General features: G+C 54.8%; 1 protein-coding gene across 5 annotated transcripts in view; it reads right to left on the bottom strand.

Annotated features, from left to right (window-relative positions):
• The window catches only part of SIM2 (SIM bHLH transcription factor 2), a 48,853-nt gene extending 32,847 nt beyond the window's left edge, over window positions 1–16,006 (bottom strand). The window contains exons 1-7 of one of the 5 annotated variants that reach the window (XM_063803481.1): window positions 15,832–15,919; window positions 8,612–14,954; window positions 8,418–8,506; window positions 7,228–8,183; window positions 6,520–6,602; window positions 4,695–6,200; window positions 3,147–3,236 (exon numbers count right to left, since the gene is read on the bottom strand). In XM_063803481.1, the coding sequence (XP_063659551.1) occupies window positions 3,147–3,191 (45 nt within the window). In that variant the 5' untranslated portion in view covers window positions 3,192–3,236; window positions 4,695–6,200; window positions 6,520–6,602; ... (2 more) ...; window positions 8,612–14,954; window positions 15,832–15,919. Of the gene's footprint in view, window positions 1–3,146; window positions 3,237–4,694; window positions 6,201–6,519; window positions 6,603–7,227; window positions 8,184–8,417; window positions 8,507–8,611; window positions 14,955–15,831 lie in introns of all 5 variants that reach the window. The other 4 variants (XM_063803482.1, XM_063803480.1, XM_063803479.1 and 1 more) reach the window with 4 other exon arrangements.
• Window positions 16,007–20,957: the final 4,951 nt, after the last annotated feature.

The following is a 20,957-nucleotide window of genomic DNA, read 5'->3' as shown; positions in this document are numbered from 1 at the left end:
ATAGTCATTTAGTAGAGGTTAGACCAAAAACAAAACAAAACAAAAAATCACTTTGCAGTGAATTTCCACGCAATTATAGCAGATCTAGGGGCTTATATTCTCTATGATCTTTTAACATAAAGTTTAACACTGAATCAACATGAAAGACATCTTTACTTAATAAGATAATGTCATTGAAGGTAATTGAAAGTTTTTGGAACACAAAAGAGCAGCATGTATCAGCTATTACTACTATCGTTATTCATCAGAAATTCTGTTTAAAAGGTTACTCTGACTACTGGGTAAATTTTATTAACACTTTTATCTCTTGTGACTTAAAAAAAATGTTTAAGCCCATTTTAAGAAAGGTTTCATGCTTGATACATTTGCCTGACTTTTAAAAAATAATCTAAAAGGTGCAAAAATGTTTAAAAGACCAGTTGGGTATTTGACATCCTATTCAATACTTTATTTTACTATTTAAATAAAGAAGACAGAAAAAAATACACATTGTGTTTCTGCCTAGATTTCCTTCTATGGAGTTAATCATGAACGGGGGAAGATTTGAGAGAAAAGTTTGTTGTTGCTTATTTAAACAGTTCACTGTGGAATGCTCCCTAGACACCGACAAAGAGGGCACATGGGCACTAAAGTGTTTTTGTAGCTGTGGACTGATGCTAACACAGCCCCGCAGAGAAATCGGAAAAAATTAGTTGCTCTATGCAAATGATCAGTTCGACTTATCTTTTTAGAAACTATCACTTCTACTGGAGAGAAAGAGACAACGTATGTATCTCTACAACTTTCTTAGAAAATGGTAGTGCCTAACCCCTCTCCTCTCTCAAAATTATGATGCAAAGTTTTCCTGCTGCATTATGATCATGAGGAAATAGAGTACTTCAACTTGTGAGGCTGCCTGGATTTCCTTCCGTGGAGCCGATCATGAACCGGAGGCAGATTTGTCACCTATCCAATATTTTGGTCCTTCTTAATTATTGTGTTTATAATCAATCAATTCTATTTTCCACATAAAAAGAGAAAAATAACACAGAGAGGCTAACTTGGACGGCCTGACTGAATGCACTGGATCTCTTGGGATGTGCACAGTACCTCCTGATGGGCCAGGACATTCCAAATGACCAAGCAGCCCTAATAGGAGCCCCCAAAGGACTCTACTGAAAGCAACTTTGCTCAAATGAAACTGTGGGTATGCCTGGATTTTGTGTTGCCCCCTGTAGTTTGTAAATCACATGAAATAGGCATTTTGATCCGTTTCTCACCACGATCCTTAAAGACAGATAGAGCAGGCGTGATTTTACTATTTAAGTTACATGGTTCAAGTAGGTTAAAGAACCTGCCCTATCAGACAATAAAAACTGTATAACTGAATGCATTTCCCTTTTTGCTTTGACTGCTAGGGAGCTCAGATCTAAATTTAATATTTGATAACAGTGACTTTACCTATTTTAAAAGATTTTTGATCAGTCATCTTTAAAAGTGTGTGAAATGTTTTGTTGTGTTTGTGACATTACTGTAAGACTATGAAAGGTTTTCTAAATGACTAAAAAAGGTAAGTAATCGGGCCACGTCAGAAGTAGAAACTAGTCTGGGTACAACTTAAGAGCCCTGCATAATTCTAAATAGGGCAAGGTAAGAATTCAGAGAATAATAGTAGGTTGGTGCAAAGGTAATTGCGGTCATTGCCATTAAAAGTAATGGAAAGACCGCATTTACTTTTGCATCAACCTAATAATTATGGAAAATAGTAAATTTCCTGTTCCCAACAGTAGTTCCCATTCTACAAGTACACTAATCCCATGAGTCACATAGGCACAAGTGCCAAGCCTTAGTAAACTGTATTTGGGAGACTTGGTTTGATAAAAGCAGAGAAGAGGAAGAGAAAAACTTCCATATCATTTTAATATGTAATTCATTTTAAAGGGTTTTGCCTGAGAAACACAGAGTTACATAAACCCACGTGGATCTGGATAAGGATATCCATACATCAGAAGAGAAGGATGTAAATAAATAGCAAGCTTATAAAAAAAGTATTGGCAGAAAAATAAAAGGAATACACCGGATGCAGTTTGCCAAATGTGGTCATTTTGTTTTTCAGTGAGCAAACTGAAGCCACACGAATCGGCATGTTTTATTTTGGCTTAACTACATTAGGAGGCGGGTGTAATTCAAATTCAATATGGGCCTCTCTGGAACCCATCCGCTGTATCTATCATTAATTCTAGTGTGTCTTCAGTCACGGTGAAAAATCACTCTGATAGTACACAATGTGAAGAAATATTTAGTCCCTATATGTAGTTTAAAATGTGACTTTTAAAATCATGATCCGCATTTGTTAAGTCAGGCATGTGAATGGGAATGATCAGTTACACTATCCCCTTTCAGACATTCAACGGGCCCAGGGAGCCCCCAAATCCCCCATCAAACCCTTGGCTTGCCAGGGAGAGACAAAGCTGAGTCCCCCTCTTTCCTCTAAGGAAATGGTGGACTTTTTTAAGAAGATGATTCCATCTTTCCAGAAAAATTGGTAATATTCAGATGTTCTAAAGAAACCTTGCTGTTCAAAACAGTAGTAAACTGAGTTTTATGAGTTTCTATCACAAGCATATAAAATGCTTTGCTGAAACGACCACTGAACTGGAAAAAGTCGGGAAAAATGACCCCGAATTCCATGCGAACACTCATAAGTCTACCCCTCCCCATTCTCTCTCCCCAAAGAACATTCTGCATAAAATCCATGTTCCACATCAGCTTACCTCTTGCTTTATAGCAACTCATAATACCGTAACGTGCAGACCAGCAAGTGTGGACTGAAACATGTCCCTTTGTGGAGCTCTTTTCAGGGCCTCTAGCATTACTACATAAGCAGATAGTCCAGGTATGGGACAGAATCTCGGAACAAGGCTGACGTGGCGAAGACACACTGGTCATGAAACCCCAAGGGAAAAGGAAAGTAAAAAAGTAAAACGTAATATGGAGAAGAAAACCCCTGCAGGATGTCCTGAGAAGAAGATTTTGCAATTTAGGGTTATGTTCTTACACAAAAGCAGACACTTAAACAGACTCATTTTCAAGTTGGGCGAGGCTGTCAAAATCTGCTGTCACTTCGTTTAATATTTTGGTTGCACATAAAATTAGGCAATACCCACCTGGGACAAGCCTAAATGGACAGAAGCGGTCTCGGATATATACATGATTTTGCCATCAGATGCTACCACAAAAACAAATCCATCCAAAGTCTGTAAAAGATAAAGTGTCAGAATAAGAGATGATCATTCTACATTAGAGTTAAATCTAACAATGGTACAGTCACTGGGATGGAGGGATGCATCAAATATGACCATCAACACATGCTTGCTAAATGCAAAAATGAAGCCCAGGGTCTTAAAAAGGACTGTAGGAAACAGCACCCAGGGTTTAGTTCCCAGGCCAGGCTCCGAAATGCTTTTAAAGCACTTTAGAAACAATCGTACATCCACATCACAAAAATCATGCAAAACATTTGAGAATTCCTATCAAGCTCAGTTTAAATGTAGTAGCTTTATTGTTTGGGGTTATTTTAGCACTTAGTACAAATCCGGAGTTCTATGGTACTTAGGGGAAAATCTACCACTATATAGACCATTTTATGTCATAATTGGCAGTCATTTATACCACTAGGACATATGCTTTATTTGCCACAATTTTCTAGTTACCTCTAAGTACCGTTTGAATAATAAATTCCGAACACTACCACTGCCCAGAAAATAAAACAAAATACCTGGTTATTTTACCAGACTATGTCTACAGAATTAATTATTTAGAATTTGCAAGAGATCAAATAACCTTTGCAAAATTCAAGGAGGAAAAGTATCAACTTCTGAAAAATGAAAACTACCCAAATGAAATTCTGATTTTTCCTAAGTTGGCTAACCCTCAAAAATAAAGTAAAACTATAAGAGGTAATTAAGACAAATAAAAAGGTAATGATTATATTTATGTGTCAAGGATAAAAAGACTAAATTATTTTTGAAAAAGGAAACTGTATTTTATTTACTCATTCATATTTTAGATCCAGAACCAAAGAAAAGCAATAAAGTTGGTGAAAGACTCATACAACCCACAATGCTGCCCCCATAAAAAATATTCCAAATTAATTTCTGGCCACAAATTCTATTTTTACAGCGTGTAATTGAAACCAGATTACCTTTGGTTTTTCTAAGCCACCCCCTCCACCCCTAGAGAGAGGGCTAAAAAGAATGTAGTATAAGTGAATCTTGAAAGATATCCTTGGATTCTGCTGCCTCAAATACAGTTTGCTGCAACAAGTCTTTGCCAACTAAACTATCATTACCTTCCCCGATGCTAAGGTTGAAAATCAGCATCTTGATTATAAGCCTAACTTTCAAGTTTCTAACTCAGCTGCAAAATATTTTCCCAACTAAACCTGTGGTGTTCCAAAAATACATACTATACAGCAATTTCTAAAGTTATAAATGTCTTGGCGCATTTGGCATGCTTGCTTAATTCCAAAATCATTAAAGAGACACATTTAGTGAAAAAGTATCTCACAACCAGCCATATCTGGGATAATGAGGAAAAGAGGGAAATTATCATAATTAAATTCTAAAAGTTGCCAGCAGTAGCTTAAAAAATAATATTCTTAATGGAAAATGTTGGGTATGACTTCGTAGCTTCAAATGGCCTAATTCACTTACATGTATAATAACTGCAAAGACGCCCGTCCACACACCACTCCGGAATTAATTAAAGAAATGTAGCATAGAGAAGTCTGGGGGTGTTGACTTTACCAGCCAGGTTTTCATTGAAGTTCCCCAGCACTTAGTTGTCCCTGATATTAGTGTCACTTATAATATGTAGGAGTATGAAACTTGCAACACACCCAGCTCGGAGCTGGAAGTGGAGGAGGGCGAGCAGAGGCCGCCTGGGCAGGGCTCCCAGAGCGCCATTACCCGCCGCGGCCACACCATGCGCTTTATGTTGTAAAAGCTCGGGGTTTCGAATATTCCCCGGGTCTTCTCTTCCGCAGGCATGCATTTTAAAAAATAAACCACACCAGGGCACTTGGGGCAAGAGACTTGTGAAAAGATCTGCTTTTTGGAAATGCAGAGCTAGCGGCTGACTCGCTGACCTAAGTCATGGCGTCCTGCAGCCAACATTTTTTTTAATTATTATTTTAAAGTAAAACACAAAATAGAGGGCGGAAATGCAGAGCAGCTCTCGGTAGGCATTTTTCGATGGCAGAGACAAATGACAGGAGGGGGGAATGAATCGGGTCGTTGATGAGGCTCTGTAAAGGGCATTTGAAAGATCGGGATGTGTCCCCAGCCAGCGCCAACAGCCCACCTGGAAGTGGCGAGCTGTGCTCAGGGCTACCCGGCCGACCCGCAAAGCCCCTCTGCTGCCAGGGAAAAGCCGAGGTCAGGGGCGCGTGCAGCTCCTGCAGGGTGAATGGCCCCGGGCTCGGGGCGCTAAGCACCTGGCTCCAAACCAAGCAAGAGCCCGGAGGCCTCACCAAGTTCTGGTTATCCGGGTGGGCTCTAGAGCTAGGCCAGTGGGCTAACTCCGCGCCACCCCTTGCTGTGTGACCTTAGACATGTTATTTAACCTCTCTGTGCCTCAATTTCCTCCTCTAAAAAATGGAGTTAAAAACAGAACCAAGGCAGGACGCGTTGGCTCACGCCTGTAATCCCAACACTTTGGAAGGCTGAGGTGGGCGGATCATCGGAGGTCAGGAGATCGAGACCAGCCTGGGTGAAACCCTGTCTCTACAAAAATTAGCCAGGCATGATGGCGGGTGCCTGCAATCCTGGCTACTCGGGAGGCTGAAGCGGGAGAATCGCTTGAACCCGGGAGGCGGAGGTTGGAGTGAGCCGAGATCGCGCCATTGCACTCTAGCCTGGGCCACAGAGTGAGACTCCGTCTCAAAAACAAACAAACAAACAAAAAACAAAACAAAACAAATAAAAAAACCAGAATCCACTCTAGATGGGAGGGGGAAGTCAATAAGGTCCGGAACTGAATGTGGCTTGCAGTAAGCTCTGGACAAGTGCTCCTGTTAATATTGTATTATTGATGCTGTCTCTCCGTCCTTGCGCCCCTTGCACACACGCAGCGGCCGGATGCTTCAGAGCTCAGAGCAGCCCAATCATTTCTGCTGCTCCAGCCCTGGCGCCTGGCACAGAGCAAGCGCTGGGTGGAACCTGCTGAGGGAAGAGAGATTGGAAAGCACTTGACCACGCTCGGGAGGCGCCCCTGGCCTAGGTCTCAGGTGGCCTGGGGAGTCCTGGGGCCTTCGGCGGGGTGTGGGGGCAGACGTAGGGTTAGGGTAGGGTTGGCCGCAGGCCGCATCCGACATGCTAAGCGTCCATCCCTCCGCAGTGGGGACCACCCCATCCCCAGCCCCCGGCAGCCTCTGGATCTGCCTGGCGCTCCTGGGGAAGGGACGCCTGGAGGCTGGGGTGGCGGGGTGGGAAGGGAGCCTGCGGCGGCTGCGCTCCTCCCCCGGCGCGGCCGCTCTACCTGCAGCAAGTGCGATCCCAGCTCCTTGGCGACGCTGTCCAGGGGCCCGGCGCGGCTCGGCTGTCCCCACGCGTCTCCTAAACCTGGACGAGGGACGAAAGCAAATTGGTAAACTGCAGCGCCCAGCCCGATGCCTGGGCGCCGGGCAGGTCACGCGGAACCCCTGCACCCTGCCAGCCCTCCCCACGAGTCCCGCGCGTCTCCCCGCCGCCTCCCCGGCTCCGCAGCCGCCATCTGTGCTCTCGCCGTCGCCCCTTTGCCCTCTGTTAAAAAGAAAAGGCTGGGGGAGAAATCCCCGCAGCGGCCGGCAGCCCGGGCGCCCGTGCGAGCCTGCCAGGCCCACAGCTCCCGCGGGTCGCCCACGTGCTCATGGCCCTGAAATTGCCGTTTTATTTGAAATGCCACAAAGTAATCTAATCTGCTTTGAAATCGCCATTCTCGTGGCCAAACGGGGATATCGATTTGACCCGCAAATATTCCCCCAAGGACCCTCCTTCCCTCCCTCCTTTCTTTCCCTGCTTCTCCGGCAACTCCTTGTTTTCCCAAAGGCAGACAGGCTGAGACAGAAAGTCCCCGCCGCCCAGGAGGCAGCTCCTCCCGCATAAAAACCCCCCTACACGCTACCCCTTGGGCTTCCCAGCTCTCACAGGCGCCCCACGAGCGCGGTCCTCCTTCCAATCCGAAACCTTCTGCCTGTGAGGGGTTTACCTGGGGGCTCCCCGAGAGCAGACTCCAATCTGCCGGCGGTGAGAGAGGGATGGGCCACAGGCCGAACTGGAAAGGGTCTCCTGTCACATAATTAGGGATCCCCCGACTCCTCCGCTCAACAGGCCTCCTGCCCTTCTTCACCACCTCCGCAAAAGCTACCAACCAGTGTTGCGCACCAGGGGAAAGAGGGACCTGCCCGTCAGGACTCCCCTCCTGCTGCACCCTCGACCTGACTGCTGCGCCCCGCGAGACCCCAGGCTTCCCCTGCACAGTCCGAGGAAGCAGGAAAGCCGGGCGAGGCTGCGGCGCTTAGCGCGGGCTGGGACAACCCCCGAGCCCTCCCCGGAATCTTTCCGCCGGAAGCCTGGCCGCAGACCCTCCACTAAGCGCCGTGGCTGGTGGCTGCAGCGCCAGATGGCGAGGGTCGGTGCACCGCCTGCACCCCAACCTCCCCGGAGGACAACGCGCCCGGCGTCTCCCGGCCCACGAGCCTAGCTCCCGACCCCCGGCTGCGACCCCTGCGGGGCGAGCTGCGGGCGCTGCTGGCGCGTCCCCCGCCCCAACCCACGATGCCCGCTCCCCACCCCAGGAACTGCGGGCCAGGCCCAGCCCCAGCCCCAGCCCCCCACTGCCGTCCTGAGTGCGGTGGTGCCGCGAGCACTGAACCAAAGGCAGGAGCCCCCGGGCAGCGCGGGATACGAGGGACAGGGAACCTGACCAGCCGTGGAGATCCTGGAGATCGTTCCCGGAGCCGCAAAGCCCTTCCAAGCGGGCAGCCACGAGTGGGTTCCCGAGGAGTCGCCGTGCAGTCACCCAGAGCACCCTGGGTCTCTCAGCCTCCCCGGGAACGCCCTGGGCATCGCGGTCTCTGGAGGCCTCGACCTCTGGAAGCGTAAAATGCACCTCGGCCCAGGGCAGCGGCTTCGCAAACCCTTCCCTATTCGGCAACTAAAAACCTAAAAAAAAAAAAAAAGTTTAAAAAAAAAACACTATTCCTCAATTTAAAAAGGGATGATGACCTTTAATTTCTCCTCCTGGGCTCAAGGAATTAGGGGCTTATCCTGGCTGAGGAGGTGGCTAATTTCCACATACACGATCCCGGGAATACAATCACAGCTCATTATTCGGGGGCCCCCAGCCTCCACCACGGGGGCAGCGGTGGCTTTTTAATCCCGGGAAATCGCGCTCACCCCGCATCACCACCGTGATCACAGCAGCACTCCCTGTGCTCTCACCAGCGGGTCCTTCCTCCCAGGCCTCGTGGCGGCAGCATTTACAACTGTTAGCAATGGCAAGAACCAAAATGTGAAGGCCCTGGGATTTGGTGAAGTAAGACTTTACTAAGGACCCAGGAATTCTGATTTCCAAAAAGAGAAAAAGGCACCCTGGCAGCTGTCCTTTTCTCTGCTGCTGGGTCGTTCCTGGGGTTGGGCAGTTGTCCTGGAGCCATCTTTGCCCTGTGCAGTGTTAACGGTGAGCGTGGCCTCTGGGCCCTGGCTTCTTGCAAAGCCCATGGCGGGAAGGCTTGGGGAGAAATCTGCACCTACGGAAATGAAACTCCAGACCAGACTCCGCTGCCCGGGATCTCCTGAAAGCTTCCTCGAAGGCCCTGGCTCTACATGCAAAAGTGCATTGGGCACACAGGACAATTTTCTGTATGATTCAAATACCCGCATAGTTCAAGATAACTTGTTCTCTTTTAGATCATTATAGTTTTTCTGTAATTCCCCAAAGCCTCTGCTTTGCCGGCGGAGATTGGGTGCAAACGTCCCTTTCCCACCTGGTGGAGGTGGTCGGGTGCTAGATGTTCCTCCCAAGCACCCCTGCCTCTAGGCCACCCCACCCGGGGGCGGTGGCGCTGCCAGCTGTTCCATTAGAAACCAATGCGGGCGAGGTTTTTTCACTCAGCCCATAAAAATCTACTTTGGTCTAAACGCAGAGACTAAATAAAGATTTGTAACGAAAGAAAATTGTCTTGATACTGTAAAGTGATATACACTCCCACGAAAGTGAGGCACTGAGCACGCGGCCCTTATCTGGACCTAAGGAAGGGCTTTATTTCAAAAATAAGGGGTGAGAAGAGTCTGTGCTAGGCGCCTCGGGGTTAGCGGCTCCCAGCACTCACTGCTCTCTTGGAGCACCAGGGGTTCCCAACCCAGCCTGTGGTTTCCTGCCGGAGGGGTGGGGGTGGGGTGGGGGTGAGGAAGGCGAGGTTGCGGCTGGGGGGAGGGGAGCTCCCTGCACCCCTGCAGAGCACTGGAGGACCTGTGGGGACGCTGTGCTTTTGGAAGTCAGGGATGGCCAGGTTGCTGGGACCCCCCAGGGAGAAATGGAGGGAAAGGGAGCCAGCGCCTCATTCCTCCCTGCTCCCAGCACCTGCGAGTGTGTGCATGTTGGTCCCACACCCTGCCTGCCGTTCCTCACACTGCACTGCCTCCAAGTGATCCCTCCTCTTCCGAAGCTGGTCCTGGGGGTAACCCCAGATGCAGGTCACAGACCATAAACAGCACCACACCAAGAAGACTATTTGGGAGCAAACGGGGAGATAGTTCCTGCACTGTGAGGTGGCCGTCCCCCTTCATGAGGGCACCTAACGGAGACCTGTAAAGGAGGCAGCCAGGCTCGCGCCTTCCTCTGGGTGGTGGCAGGGACTGTGGGTCCAGCCCAGGACACAGGGCCTGGACTGTGGTAGGAACAGCAGGTTAGACGATTCTCTCACTGCCCCTCCGGCAACCTCAGGCATCTAAAAACGGTGACAAAGTCTCCTCACAGGGTTCTTGTGAATATCAAATGCGGTTAACAACAGGAAGGTACCAGTCCCTAACCCCAGCCCTCCATGGAAAATCGGACCTGGGAGTGTGGAAAATCCAGAACGGTTTGGGAGCCCCACCTGGGTGCAGGGGTCTCACCTCCTCCCGACTCCCCCTCCTTGCTTTAAGACGACAGCTGGGCCCGTCTCCTCGGTCTGATCTCCAGAAGGGCCCGATCTCTAACCTCTATTTCTCACCTCCAAAATGGGATTTTTGTGGGATTAAACGAGCGCGGCCCAGCCCGAAGCCCCAGTGTTTGCCGGGCTGCCATCACTTTGTGCCGCCCTCTCTGGCTTTCCCACCCCTTCCCTGCCTGCGGCCTCTCCTCCCCCAGTTACCACCCGCCCCAGGGGGAGCTGGGGTAGGGGAGGGGAGAGGGGTGTTTCTGGGGAGCGTGACCTCTGGCGCGTTGCCGGCCATCTGAGGACTCAAGGTCTCACTTTCGGATTGCAAACCACTTCGAAGTCAAGAAGGATATGTGCGTGGCGGGAGAGGAGGGTGAGGACCGGCTGCCTCTTCCGCTCCCTGCTCCACGCAAGCACATTTTGGGATCCTGGAGCTTTCTGCGCAGGCAGCCTCTACAGCTCCGCCACCCCCGCCCTCGGCGTTTACGACCCAGAAGCCGCAGCACGACCCCCTGCAAGGGCGGTAGGCTCAGGGGGCTCCCTTGGGAACACCAGGCGCCGGGAACCTGTGCCAGGGCGTAAGGAGGGAGTTTGGGGCCAGGTTCTCGCCTAGTTGCTCTAGGACAGCCTATAGCTTGAGCCTCTAAGCCTCCTTTCCCCACAAAAGGATCCCAGTAAATTGTCGCAATTTGGGGCGCCTCTGCACGCTTCAATCCTTCTCCCGCGTCGGAGCCCTCGTGTTCTCCCCGGGGTCCCTGAAAAGCCCGCTTCTTGCGCCTTTTTCCAAACTGGGGACCGGGTGAGAAGGGGGTGGTCGTGGGGACGCCCCAAGAAAGCCTCCCGCGGCCGATGGGGAGGGGCAGGGAAGGAGGCTCCTAGCCTGGCCGGGCTTGTCGCCCGCGGGTATCCTACGTATTCTGAGGACAGACAGAAGGCCCGGTGCCCCCATTGCCGTGCGCAGACCTGGGGAGTTCGGACGCCGCCCCAGCAGCTGCTGGCTCCGAGGAGCGCGGCACCCACAGCCGCCCGGAGGCTCCCTTTCCGCCCCGGGGTTCAGGGATCCAGGTCCTCCTCTAGCCCCGCGCTGAATCTGCAGCGCGCGCTCCACTTCCTCGCCTGCAACGAAAGCACAGGCCCTGTGCCCGGGTGTCCCCTTTACCACTTCCCGGATTGTCCCCTCTGCGCCTGTGGGCTTTCCCTCCTGGATCCCCAGCTGCAGCCTGGCAGGCTTCAAAGCAGAGACGGGGAAAGCGTTGTAAAAAATCTACGTTGTTCTTAAACAGCCGACCTTTAATAAATCTGCATTTTTTCCAGCGGAGGTAGAGAATTGCCTCACATCTCTGACGCCCTGAGGGGTATAGGGGTGAGTTTCTCCTCACCCAACTCTCCAAATCAAGTCGCTTTGATTCCGGGAAACAATTTCTAAGATAACCTGGCTTCTCGTGGCGTGCTCAGGTGGAAGTGGTGATGGGGGCACCTGCAGCTGAATTTAAACCCAAAGGCACCCAGGCACTGGAAGAGTTCAGACCTTGAACCCCACCTCGTTTCGTGTGGGCAAATGACAGTTGCTGGAGTAGCAATTCCTTCTCCCTCTTTCACCCACACCCATGTTGGGTCTTTCGGGTTGGGGAAAGGGAGATGGGGAGACTCAACCTTGGTTTCCAACTTCACTACTGAGCTGAGTCCTGGAACCAGTCTGTTGTGCCAGGTTTGCAGTGGCACTGCTGAGTCTGGTGCTGGAGGCCCTGCCTCTGACCTCTGATGGGCAGAGGCTGACCTGCGTCCTGCTGCCTGTAGTCAGAGCAGCTATGGCCAGGGAGCAACCAGAGCTGGCCTGCCAGGATGCTTTCGCAGTTTCCAAAGCCCCTATCTCCAGAACGGAGGGCTACACTTTGGGGAGGGCCGGCTGACCATCAGACCTCAGCGCTGCCCCAGCCCCGAGCTTATCTTAACCACCCTCCAAGACTCATCAAGTTCTCAATTTCGAGCCCATGTCCAAAGTCAGCCTTGCTCTCCTGTCCTCTTCCCAGCACTATCTACCTCCAATTTATTAGTTCACTGTCAAAGGGGAGAAAAGGTGGTCACCCAGAAAGCAGGGGTCTTCAAAGTCCAGGCAGTGAGTCCTCCATCCCTGCCATTCAAGACTCCTTTGAGCCAGGGAATATGGGGAGCTCACAGAAAGGGGTGAATGGCATAGGAACAATGCTTAGGATTCCCCCCTCACTGCACAGCTTTTGCTTGTGGGACCTCACCCTTCATCACAGCAACCCTGTGCATTGCTAATGGGCCCATTTTACAGATAAGGAGACCAAGGCCGAGTAGCGCAGCATGACAATGGGGCCTCAAACCTCGCTGTAAATGTTGAAAACATCCCCAAGTCCTTGAACTGGCTACCAAGTGGGGTGCTTACCCTGGTTCTGGTGGTCTCCCTCTGCCTTGCACACAGGGACCCCTCTGAGTTCCTCTTTCTGTCTTAACAACTGAGGAGATCTATGTTAAAAGGAACAGAGGCTGGCAGCCTCCTGGGTGCAGTGGAGTGAGAACATGCCCCACAGGACCGCGGTGGCAGCAACTGGCCTGCTATTGCCCTTGCTACGGAGCACTGGGAAAGGCCTGTGTCATGTCTGGCCTTAATTTCCCCAGGTATGAAGGGTTAATCTGGTGATCCTTGCAGTTCTTTAGGACTATGCTATTCTTTTTTTTTTTTTTTTCTCCCAGAGTCCTAAGCTGGTCTCTAGATTCTTTACCCCAGCAATCCACTTGCTTTGAGACAAGACCGCCCTTGGCGGATCAATTCCTCATGGTATTTTTCACCTTGCAGCTGAGAGCCCGAGGCGATCTGAGAGCCCCTGCCACAGCCCGGGACCACCCTGGCCCTAAAACCTCCCTAGGGCCACCACCCTGACCCTGGCAGCTCAGACAGATCCTATTCCAACCCCGCAGCCATATCCTCCCTCGCAGACCCAGGTCCCCTGAGAAGAGGTTAAATCAATCAAGATGCCACTCCACTGCCACTCTTTGGAGCTACTGGAAGGGTGACTAGTTTGCATAAATGGACTCCAGTTTGCATAATGGAGGTCTTTCTAAATGCATCTTCTTCCTCTGCCCCAAGCTCCCAGCTTCCCTACTCCTTAGCCCCAGACTGACTGAGGGCCAAGGCCCCGGAGCAGCTGTCCTGACGAATTCCAAGGATATGAGTCCACCCACTCCAGGTCTACCCCTACCCCAGGCATTGCACGAATGGAGGAGGGAGGGACTAAGCCACTGCTCCCTTCCCTTTCCGAGGGGGACCAAACAGGTTCAGGGCCCTTTCCAAAACTCTAGGGCCAAACAGCTCCCTTCCAGAGTGCCAACTTCCAGGGTCACCCCCCAAAAGACACACAGGAAGCCCCTCAACTGCTCCCAAACCTGCCACCAGTGCAAGCTGCTCAAGGCCTGACCCCCAGAGGGACCACCCCCGCCCAAACTCGGGGCCCAGCAATTCTGAGCCCAGATGCCTGGAGACTTGCTTTCCAGAGCCAGAACGCACAGAGCCGGTTTAAAGGTGGCTGAGCGGTACACCCACCACTTCGCAGCTTTTAACAGGCTCTCCGGGAAATCCCTCAAACAGCGAACAGCTTTTGAGCAGCCGTGTTTTCTCGGCCCTCCCTTACTAATTGAAATCATTGACCGCAAATCATTTAATCTTTGGATTGTTGCTTCGAAGGCTTTTTCTATTTCCAAAGGGGACAGAAGGCAGTGAGTGCCCTCTCTTCCGGATTCCACACCTGCTTTGTTGCATGCGGTTAAGGAACGGCTCTTCCCAGCAAACCAGTTACCACCACGCCTCCCCGGAAGGAGACTCATAAAACCGAATGTTCTTTTAATTTCCCCTGAAACATCAACCGGAGTGGAATCATCCCTAGTTCTCTGACAAGGGGTCACCCTTGAGCAGACAAGTAGCGACGACCTTGGGCAACAGCTCTCAGCTGGAGGGGCTGGGACTGGGGTATCTGCCACGTTCCGAGTAGGAAAGGGAGGAACCTGCGCCGGGCTGAAGGACCGCTGCGCCCGAGAGGAGAGCGCCCCGCGGCCGCGCGGTAGGGCCGGGTGGCACAGGAGAGGCCTAGGGTCCGCTTCCAGCCCCCTCCGCTGCCGGGTGCTCCCGGGTCAGCCCGCGCCTGGCTCCTGGGCCGGGGAGCCGCGGGGCTGGAGGCCGCGCTTGCAGACCAGCCCTCTGCGCTCCACCGGGGAAGCGCCGAGAAGCGCAGCTCCAGACCCAGCGCCCAGCACAAATAACAGGCTTGGCAGCGGCGAATGCAAAAGGTCGAGCTTTCCGATTTCGAGTAGAGTGCCTGGTGGGGATGGCGCTATGGAAGCGCCCTGCGGCCTAGGGACACCTGTCGCCTGCTCTGCCCCGACCGTCCGGCGCCCTGCGGCGGAAGTTGTCTCCCTACCTCGGCACTGGCTCCCGGGGCTCCAGAGGCCGGCGCAGCCCTCCCAGCTCCTGGGCCCAGAGGACCCACCAGAGCCCTGAGCAGCGCGCCTCCCAGCAAAGAGTCAAATCCTTCGGGCCAGGCCGCAGCGACCCCGCTGGGAGCAGAGGCTCTGGAAGACGCGGCCCGGAACGCTTGGGACGCCAAAAACGCTCAGACCTGCTGCTCGGAGGTGCCTGGCCGGGCAGCCACTGTCACCAGCGGCAACCCGCGTGGGCGGCGGGGCAGCCCACCCAGCGCGCCACTATTTCTTCCTGTTCCGAGTCTTCCGCACCGCGGGTCCCAGCGCCCCTGGCCCACTGGCACATTTTTCAGTCCTGAAAAGAACGGCAGCGCTCAGCTCTGTCTGCCATTTTCGAATTAATCGGACCCCTCTCTTTCAGCCGGATCTCAGCTCAGCAACGGCGGGGGCGGGTCTCTCCTGCCCTGACTTCCCGCACCCCAGCCTCACGAGAGGGCCCGGCTCAGCACAAGTGTTCGCTCTGTGGCCTCAGCCTGCAGCGCTTGGGCCTCACCGTGATCCCCGCTGACTCGCAGCACCTGAAGCTGACCCTCCTTCACCTCCTCCAGAAGAGACAAAAAGAGGGAGGAATGAAGGAAAAATAAAGGGAATCGTAGAAAGAAAAGAAGGAAGGGAAGGAGGGATAAAGAAAGGAAGGGATGGGGAAAGAAAGAAAGCAAAACCAGGGTGAACTTCCAAAGAAAGGAAGGAAAGCAGAAAAGGAAAGAAAACAAACCAATGCATTGGCAAAGGAAGGAGGGAGGGAGGGAGGGAGGGAGGGAGGGAGCGAAGGAAGGAAGCGGAGAATGAAAGAAAGAGGAAGAGAGAAAAAAAATCCAAACCAAACCAGAATGCACTGGCGAAGGAAGGAAGGAGGAAAGGGAGAAATAACAAAACCAGAAAGAACTCGCTGGCCGTGCGGGCTGGGGGACTGCCTGCCCCTGGAACAATTCGTAATTCGCCCTCACCCAGCCCTGGACCAGGAGAGGGTTCGGTCGCCTGGGCCGCCAAGGCCCTGGCCCCTCGCCCCAAGCCAGCGCCGAAGCCGAAGACCCTCACGCAACCTCCCTCCGACGCCCCAGCTCTGGACGCCAGGCCGCGGCAACCCCTCTGGGCGGGCTGGCTTGCGCTTCCCGCCTGGGCCGAGGCCGCCGGGCTCCCCAGCGTCCCCGGCCGCCCACCTGAGGCCTCACCTTCGGGGAAGACGGCGCGCATCTTCAGGTAGCTCGTGGTGAGGCGGATGATGGACGCTTTGTCCAGCTGCGAGGTGATGGCCGACGGCAGCGGGAGCAGCTTGGCAAGCTCGTAAAACTCGCCATTTTCCTTCTCCCTCCTGGTCTTGGCCGCATTCTTGGACTTCTCCTTCATCGCGCCTCGGCTCCGGGCATATTAGACCCAGCCGTGCTCCAGGCCCGCGGAGCCCCGCTCGGGCTGCGGCGGCGGGGATGGGGAAGGGGGAGCCGGGAGCCAGGTGAGTCCGCGGAGTGGGCCGCGGGCAGGTGCGGGGGGCCTCCCGGGGTTCCGAGACGCCTCCCCGCAGCCGCCGGGCCTGAGCTCCGAGCAACCCGGCGGCGCCGCCCGCCGCTGCCCGGAGCGCAGCCTCCTCCGGGCTGGACTGTCCTGCAGCAACCGGAGCCCCGTTCCTGCTCGCTCCTGTTTCCTCCCTCCTGCCTCTCCTGCCTCGGCCTTCCTGGGGGCGTGGGGGCGGCCGGCGCGGAGGCGGAGGCGCTGCTTACTCCTTCGTCGAGTGTTCGAACCGGCTGCGGCAAGGCCCCTCCGGACCGGAGGGCGACATGGGCGGCGGTGGCCGCGGAGCCATGGAGCGGGATCCCAGCGGAGGGGAGCGAGTCGCAGGCGGCTGGGGCCGGGCCCTGGCCCTGGCGCGCTCTCCTGCCCTTCCTGGCGGCTCCCTGTGCCTGGAGACGCAGCGCCGGAGCCCGCGATGTGTGGCTAGGCGCAGCACCTCCGCTGTCCACGTGCGGCCGAGCCGCGTTTGTTTATGGCAGACCCGCCTTCGGGCGGAGCACTGGCCGCCTGGGTCCCGGAGGGGGGGGCGGGAGGGGGGAGGGACCGCGGCGGGGGCGGGGGCGGCGAATCTTGCCTCCGACCCCGCCGCGGCCCTGGAGTCACAGGCGCGCCTCCGCGTCGCTGCCTCCAGGGACTCTCCCGGGAGAGACCCGCGCGCTCCCGGGTTCGGGGAAGTCGCGGTGAGTGCACACGGCGCGCCGCGGGGACCCGCTCCTGAGCGCCGGTCGCCGGACCCCGGAGCTAGGATGGGCGGCGGGGAGGGCGAGGGAAGGAGGGGTGCCGACGCCGCCCCTGTGGCTCTCGGGCAGGTCACCAGCAGGCGCGGCCGAGAGGAGGCGGCGCGACTCGTTGGCCAGGCGCCCTGCCGGGGAGGATCGAGCCTTCCGAGGGTGCGCTGGTCCCGCGTCCTCGCCCTCCCGGTGTTGCAGGTCCAAGAGCTGAAAAGGGGAAAGCCGGGAGCTCCCCTCCCCCCATTACACACGCACATGAAAACGGCGTGAGTGGCTCCGAAGTGACCCTTCTGCCCTTTCTGTCCTCGAAACACTAAGGTGCAAAGAGATTGTCGCCTTCTCAGGAGGAGCGGGAGGCCGCAGGGGCGCTCAGGCCAGGGGAAGGGAGGGGCCAGGGAGCCCAGCCGAGTGGTGAGGCCTCTCCCAGGGCGCCGGCGGAAACAGGACCCAACTGCCGGGGCGGCGGCAAAAGCAGCCCGATTCAGCGCAGCCGGAATTTTGAGGAATCGGCGTTGGGCGATTAAGGGCCAAGGTCGCTGAGCCAGGGTCACAGGGTGGGCGCAGGTGGCGCAGGTGGGGCCCATGGTGATGGGGCAGAAGGCAATTGGAGAAAGAAGACTCCGTTGCAGACGCGGCCACTGGGCATTCCGGACTCTCCTTCAGGGCCATTTTGGACCTAAAGAGTCCTTTTGTCCCCCCTCTGCCCTCCCCTGTCCGGCTCCTGCAGCCTGGAAACGGGTGTGCGGCCCAGGAGTCCTCCGCGCACCCCTGCAGCGGCGGTCACATAACCCCACCTCTTCCAGGAGTGCAGCTTTCCCGGCCCCCCAGGCCAGAGACAGGCTCAGAGGACGCAGGGCAGTTCCTTACCTTGGCGTCGAGATCATGTGGGGACTCTCGGCCGTGTGCCACAGGCTGCAGAGCCGTGGAGCAGTGGGGTGCGTGATCTGGAGGTCAGCAGGGGCCGGGAGGACACCGGGCCGCGGATGCGGGCGCGGAGATTTGGGTTCTCGGTGTCACTGCTCTCGCCACTGGCCCTGGATCATGAGCCTGCTGCTCCGAAAACTCGCCGTCGGACAGCGACTGAGTATCCGCTTCCCTCCCCTGGCCCTCCCCTGCGCCAGGAAGGCCTGGCCTTCGGCAACCGTGCCTGCAGCAGGCGCTCCTGACCTTTTCCAGGGACTCCTTTGAAGGTCAAAAGTTCGAAGGCGTTCGAAGCCGAGCAGGCTCCCTCCAGGGGCTGGAAGGTGTGCGCAAACCCGGGCTCTCCCCCTGCCTGTCCGTAGCCCCTTGCAGAGCCCACATCGTGGCCAGGGCTCGCAGGCTTGGTGCTCCGAAACCGCGACGCCACGCGAGCCGGACGCACAGAGTAACAGTGCTTTCCTTCGGGGTTTCGGATCCAGGAGCGCTTTCCTGTTGCAGCGGCTTGAGCAGAGGGCCATGGGCTAGCGGCGCGGGTCTCCAATGCCCAAGCCTGGCGAGTCGGACCCACCTCCGCGCCCAGGATCCCGCTCCTGGCTGCGCTGACAGCTGCCGGCTCGGGGCCTCTGGGAGAAGGGGCTCCAAGGGGTTAGAGGCTACGGACCCAGCCGCTGCCGCAGCTTCCGCAGGCGGCCCCCTGAGCCCGCTCTGGCACCTCCTGGGCTTCGGGAGGATTTAATGCGTTTCTCACCCCCACGGCTTCCGACCCTCAATTATGGACCCGGGAGAATTCCCCGGGCTTGAAAGGGATTACCCAGATCGCAGAAACATGGCTAAGTGGAAGTGGGAGAAACCCGACAAGTAACAAGAACGGAAACTTTCCTCAAGGCAAATTTCCCGGATTTTACGGGAAAGCGCACTTATCTTCCCAGGGACAGCCTCTGTTCACGTGTCCGCGAGGCAGGTTCGAAGCGCGCTATGGGAGGTAGAGCAATGCCGTGTTTGAAGACTGGAAGATACGTGGGTGTGAGATACCTCCAGGCCCAACGCCTGCCCAGCAGCTGCCCAAGCAGACGTTGTGTACTCGGCTCCCCCAAGCACATCCTTTCGCCGTACACGCGCGCGCGCACACACACACACATATCCACACACACACGCAGCTGTGGCTCTGGGGTCCCTGATGGCACCACGCAAAGTACCAGAAGTACACGGGCACCGCACCTCGAGGTTTCCCAGGTAGAAAGGACAGGGATGCCTCTGTGGAATTGTGAAGGAAGAAACCCAGCCCTTGGTGGGGGCCGTCCCGGAGCTCTCCCTGCTGGAGGGGGAGCCTCGGGCCCTCGGAAAAGGACACTTAGAGCTAACACCCACAGGCCGTATGTGGGATAGTTAGTATGAAGCTGGAAGCTCCGTTGGAATGGAAAAGTACCGGGCAGGTGCTCACTAGAGTGGTCAGGAGCATCGGCGGTGACCGCAGGTTGGGACACCTCCTACGTCTTTCCCTTCTGGCGCGGGGAGAAGAAATTCCTGGTCCAGGTATTGGGCCTAAAGCCGAACGCCCAGCTCAGAACGCCCGGACCAGCCTCGCGGGCCCCAGGGGGGAGGCAGAGATGGAGGGCACGACCCCCCGAGTCCGAGGCACCGTTCTAAATGGCGGTTCACCCACTGGCCCCGAAGGAGCCTGCAGAGTAGGGAATGAAAGGAGACTGGGGGCTGGAAAAGGGCGGTGTGGAGACGGGCCGGACGCATTGAGGTCCGGAGCTCGCAGTACGTCCCCACCCGCAGTGTGTCCCACTGCGCGTGCGAGCAAGCCGCCTCGTACCCCACCTCTTAGAAATGTTCCATTAGGAAACTTATCTGGAAGAAATTCAGGCCCCAAGAGGAACGGGGCGGGCCCGGATCGCCTCACATCTGCTTGGATTTTCCGCTTCAGATGCTCCGCAACTGCTCCTCCCCAGGCCGCGCCGGCGCCTACCTGCGATCCATCCCCCAGTGGAAACCGACTCGGGAGAGATCAACGGAAGAACTCCGGCCGTTCCCCGCGGGATGGGAGAGGCTATTGCAGTGGCAGCAGGAGATCAGAGACCTTGTCACTAAGGAGGTGGGGGAGGGGGAAGAATTTCCAACCTCTGAAGTGGAGTTTAAGAACTTCCACTGCCCCAGCAAGCAGAGGCAACAGAAAATCCAGGACTGCGTTGATTCAAGCCTATTTGGTTTATACGCTCTTGTCTACATCCGCAATCAGTTATGATATGGTTACTCCAGAAAAATCCGCTTGGCCCAGCATCACATATAAGACCTTTTCATGGCTGGGAGGATTTTTGGTCTGGGCTATCTGAAAGAATTCTTCGATTTTTCACTCCTTTCCATGTGTAAACCCTGTGGAGACGTCACCAATTGTCCTTGGGGTCATTGCTACTTCCAGAAAGGACCGGGGGACAATTACAGTATTACTACCCACTGCTTACAAATAATTACAGGTATCCAGAGCAAGTCGGAAATAATTTATTCCTCCAGAGGCCAAGACCCTAATTCGTTCTGTTTGCTGTTTCCTCAAGTAGTAGAGAGATATTTATGTCTCTTTTTTGCTTTTTTTAATAAATTATTTCACTGAGAGTTACTCCCTGGGAGAGTCTTTTCTTTTAGGTTGGTCAACATGTCTGATTATCTCATTACATGCAGTAACCCCTGGCAGATCGGCCTTTGTGCCCTGGGTCTAGAGACCCCATTAGTCCAGAGCCATCACCCCCAACTGGGTGACCACAGCTCTCTCTCCCGCAGGAGAGAAGAGGGAGGGATGGAGGAATCCCAGGGGTGGGCGATAATGCCCACCTCCTGGGCCGCTTGTGGGGGCAAGGAGCTGCCTGAAGCTGAGCGTCTTGGTTCATGTGCTTGGACTTGGTTGTCGGGGATAACTTCGGCTTCTGGGATTGGGAGTGAGAGAGGGTCCTCAGGCAGTGTCTCCTGTCCCAGGATTTGCATAGCTGCTGCCCACTTCTCCATTCCCCTCAAGGTGACGCTTTTAGGGGAATAAAAACGGTGTCCTTGGTAGTTAATGATAGTGATTAATTAATTAATGATAGTGACTAGCAAAGTCCTTGAGCGAGCGACCAAAGCTGCACCTGGGTTGCCACACGTTCCTT

Source organism: Pan troglodytes, chromosome 22 (assembly GCF_028858775.2).
Source record: "Pan troglodytes isolate AG18354 chromosome 22, NHGRI_mPanTro3-v2.0_pri, whole genome shotgun sequence".
Classification (NCBI taxonomy): Eukaryota; Metazoa; Chordata; class Mammalia; order Primates; family Hominidae; genus Pan; species Pan troglodytes.
Note: the sequence above shows the minus strand (reverse complement) of the source record. Positions and strands in the feature narration are given on the sequence as shown.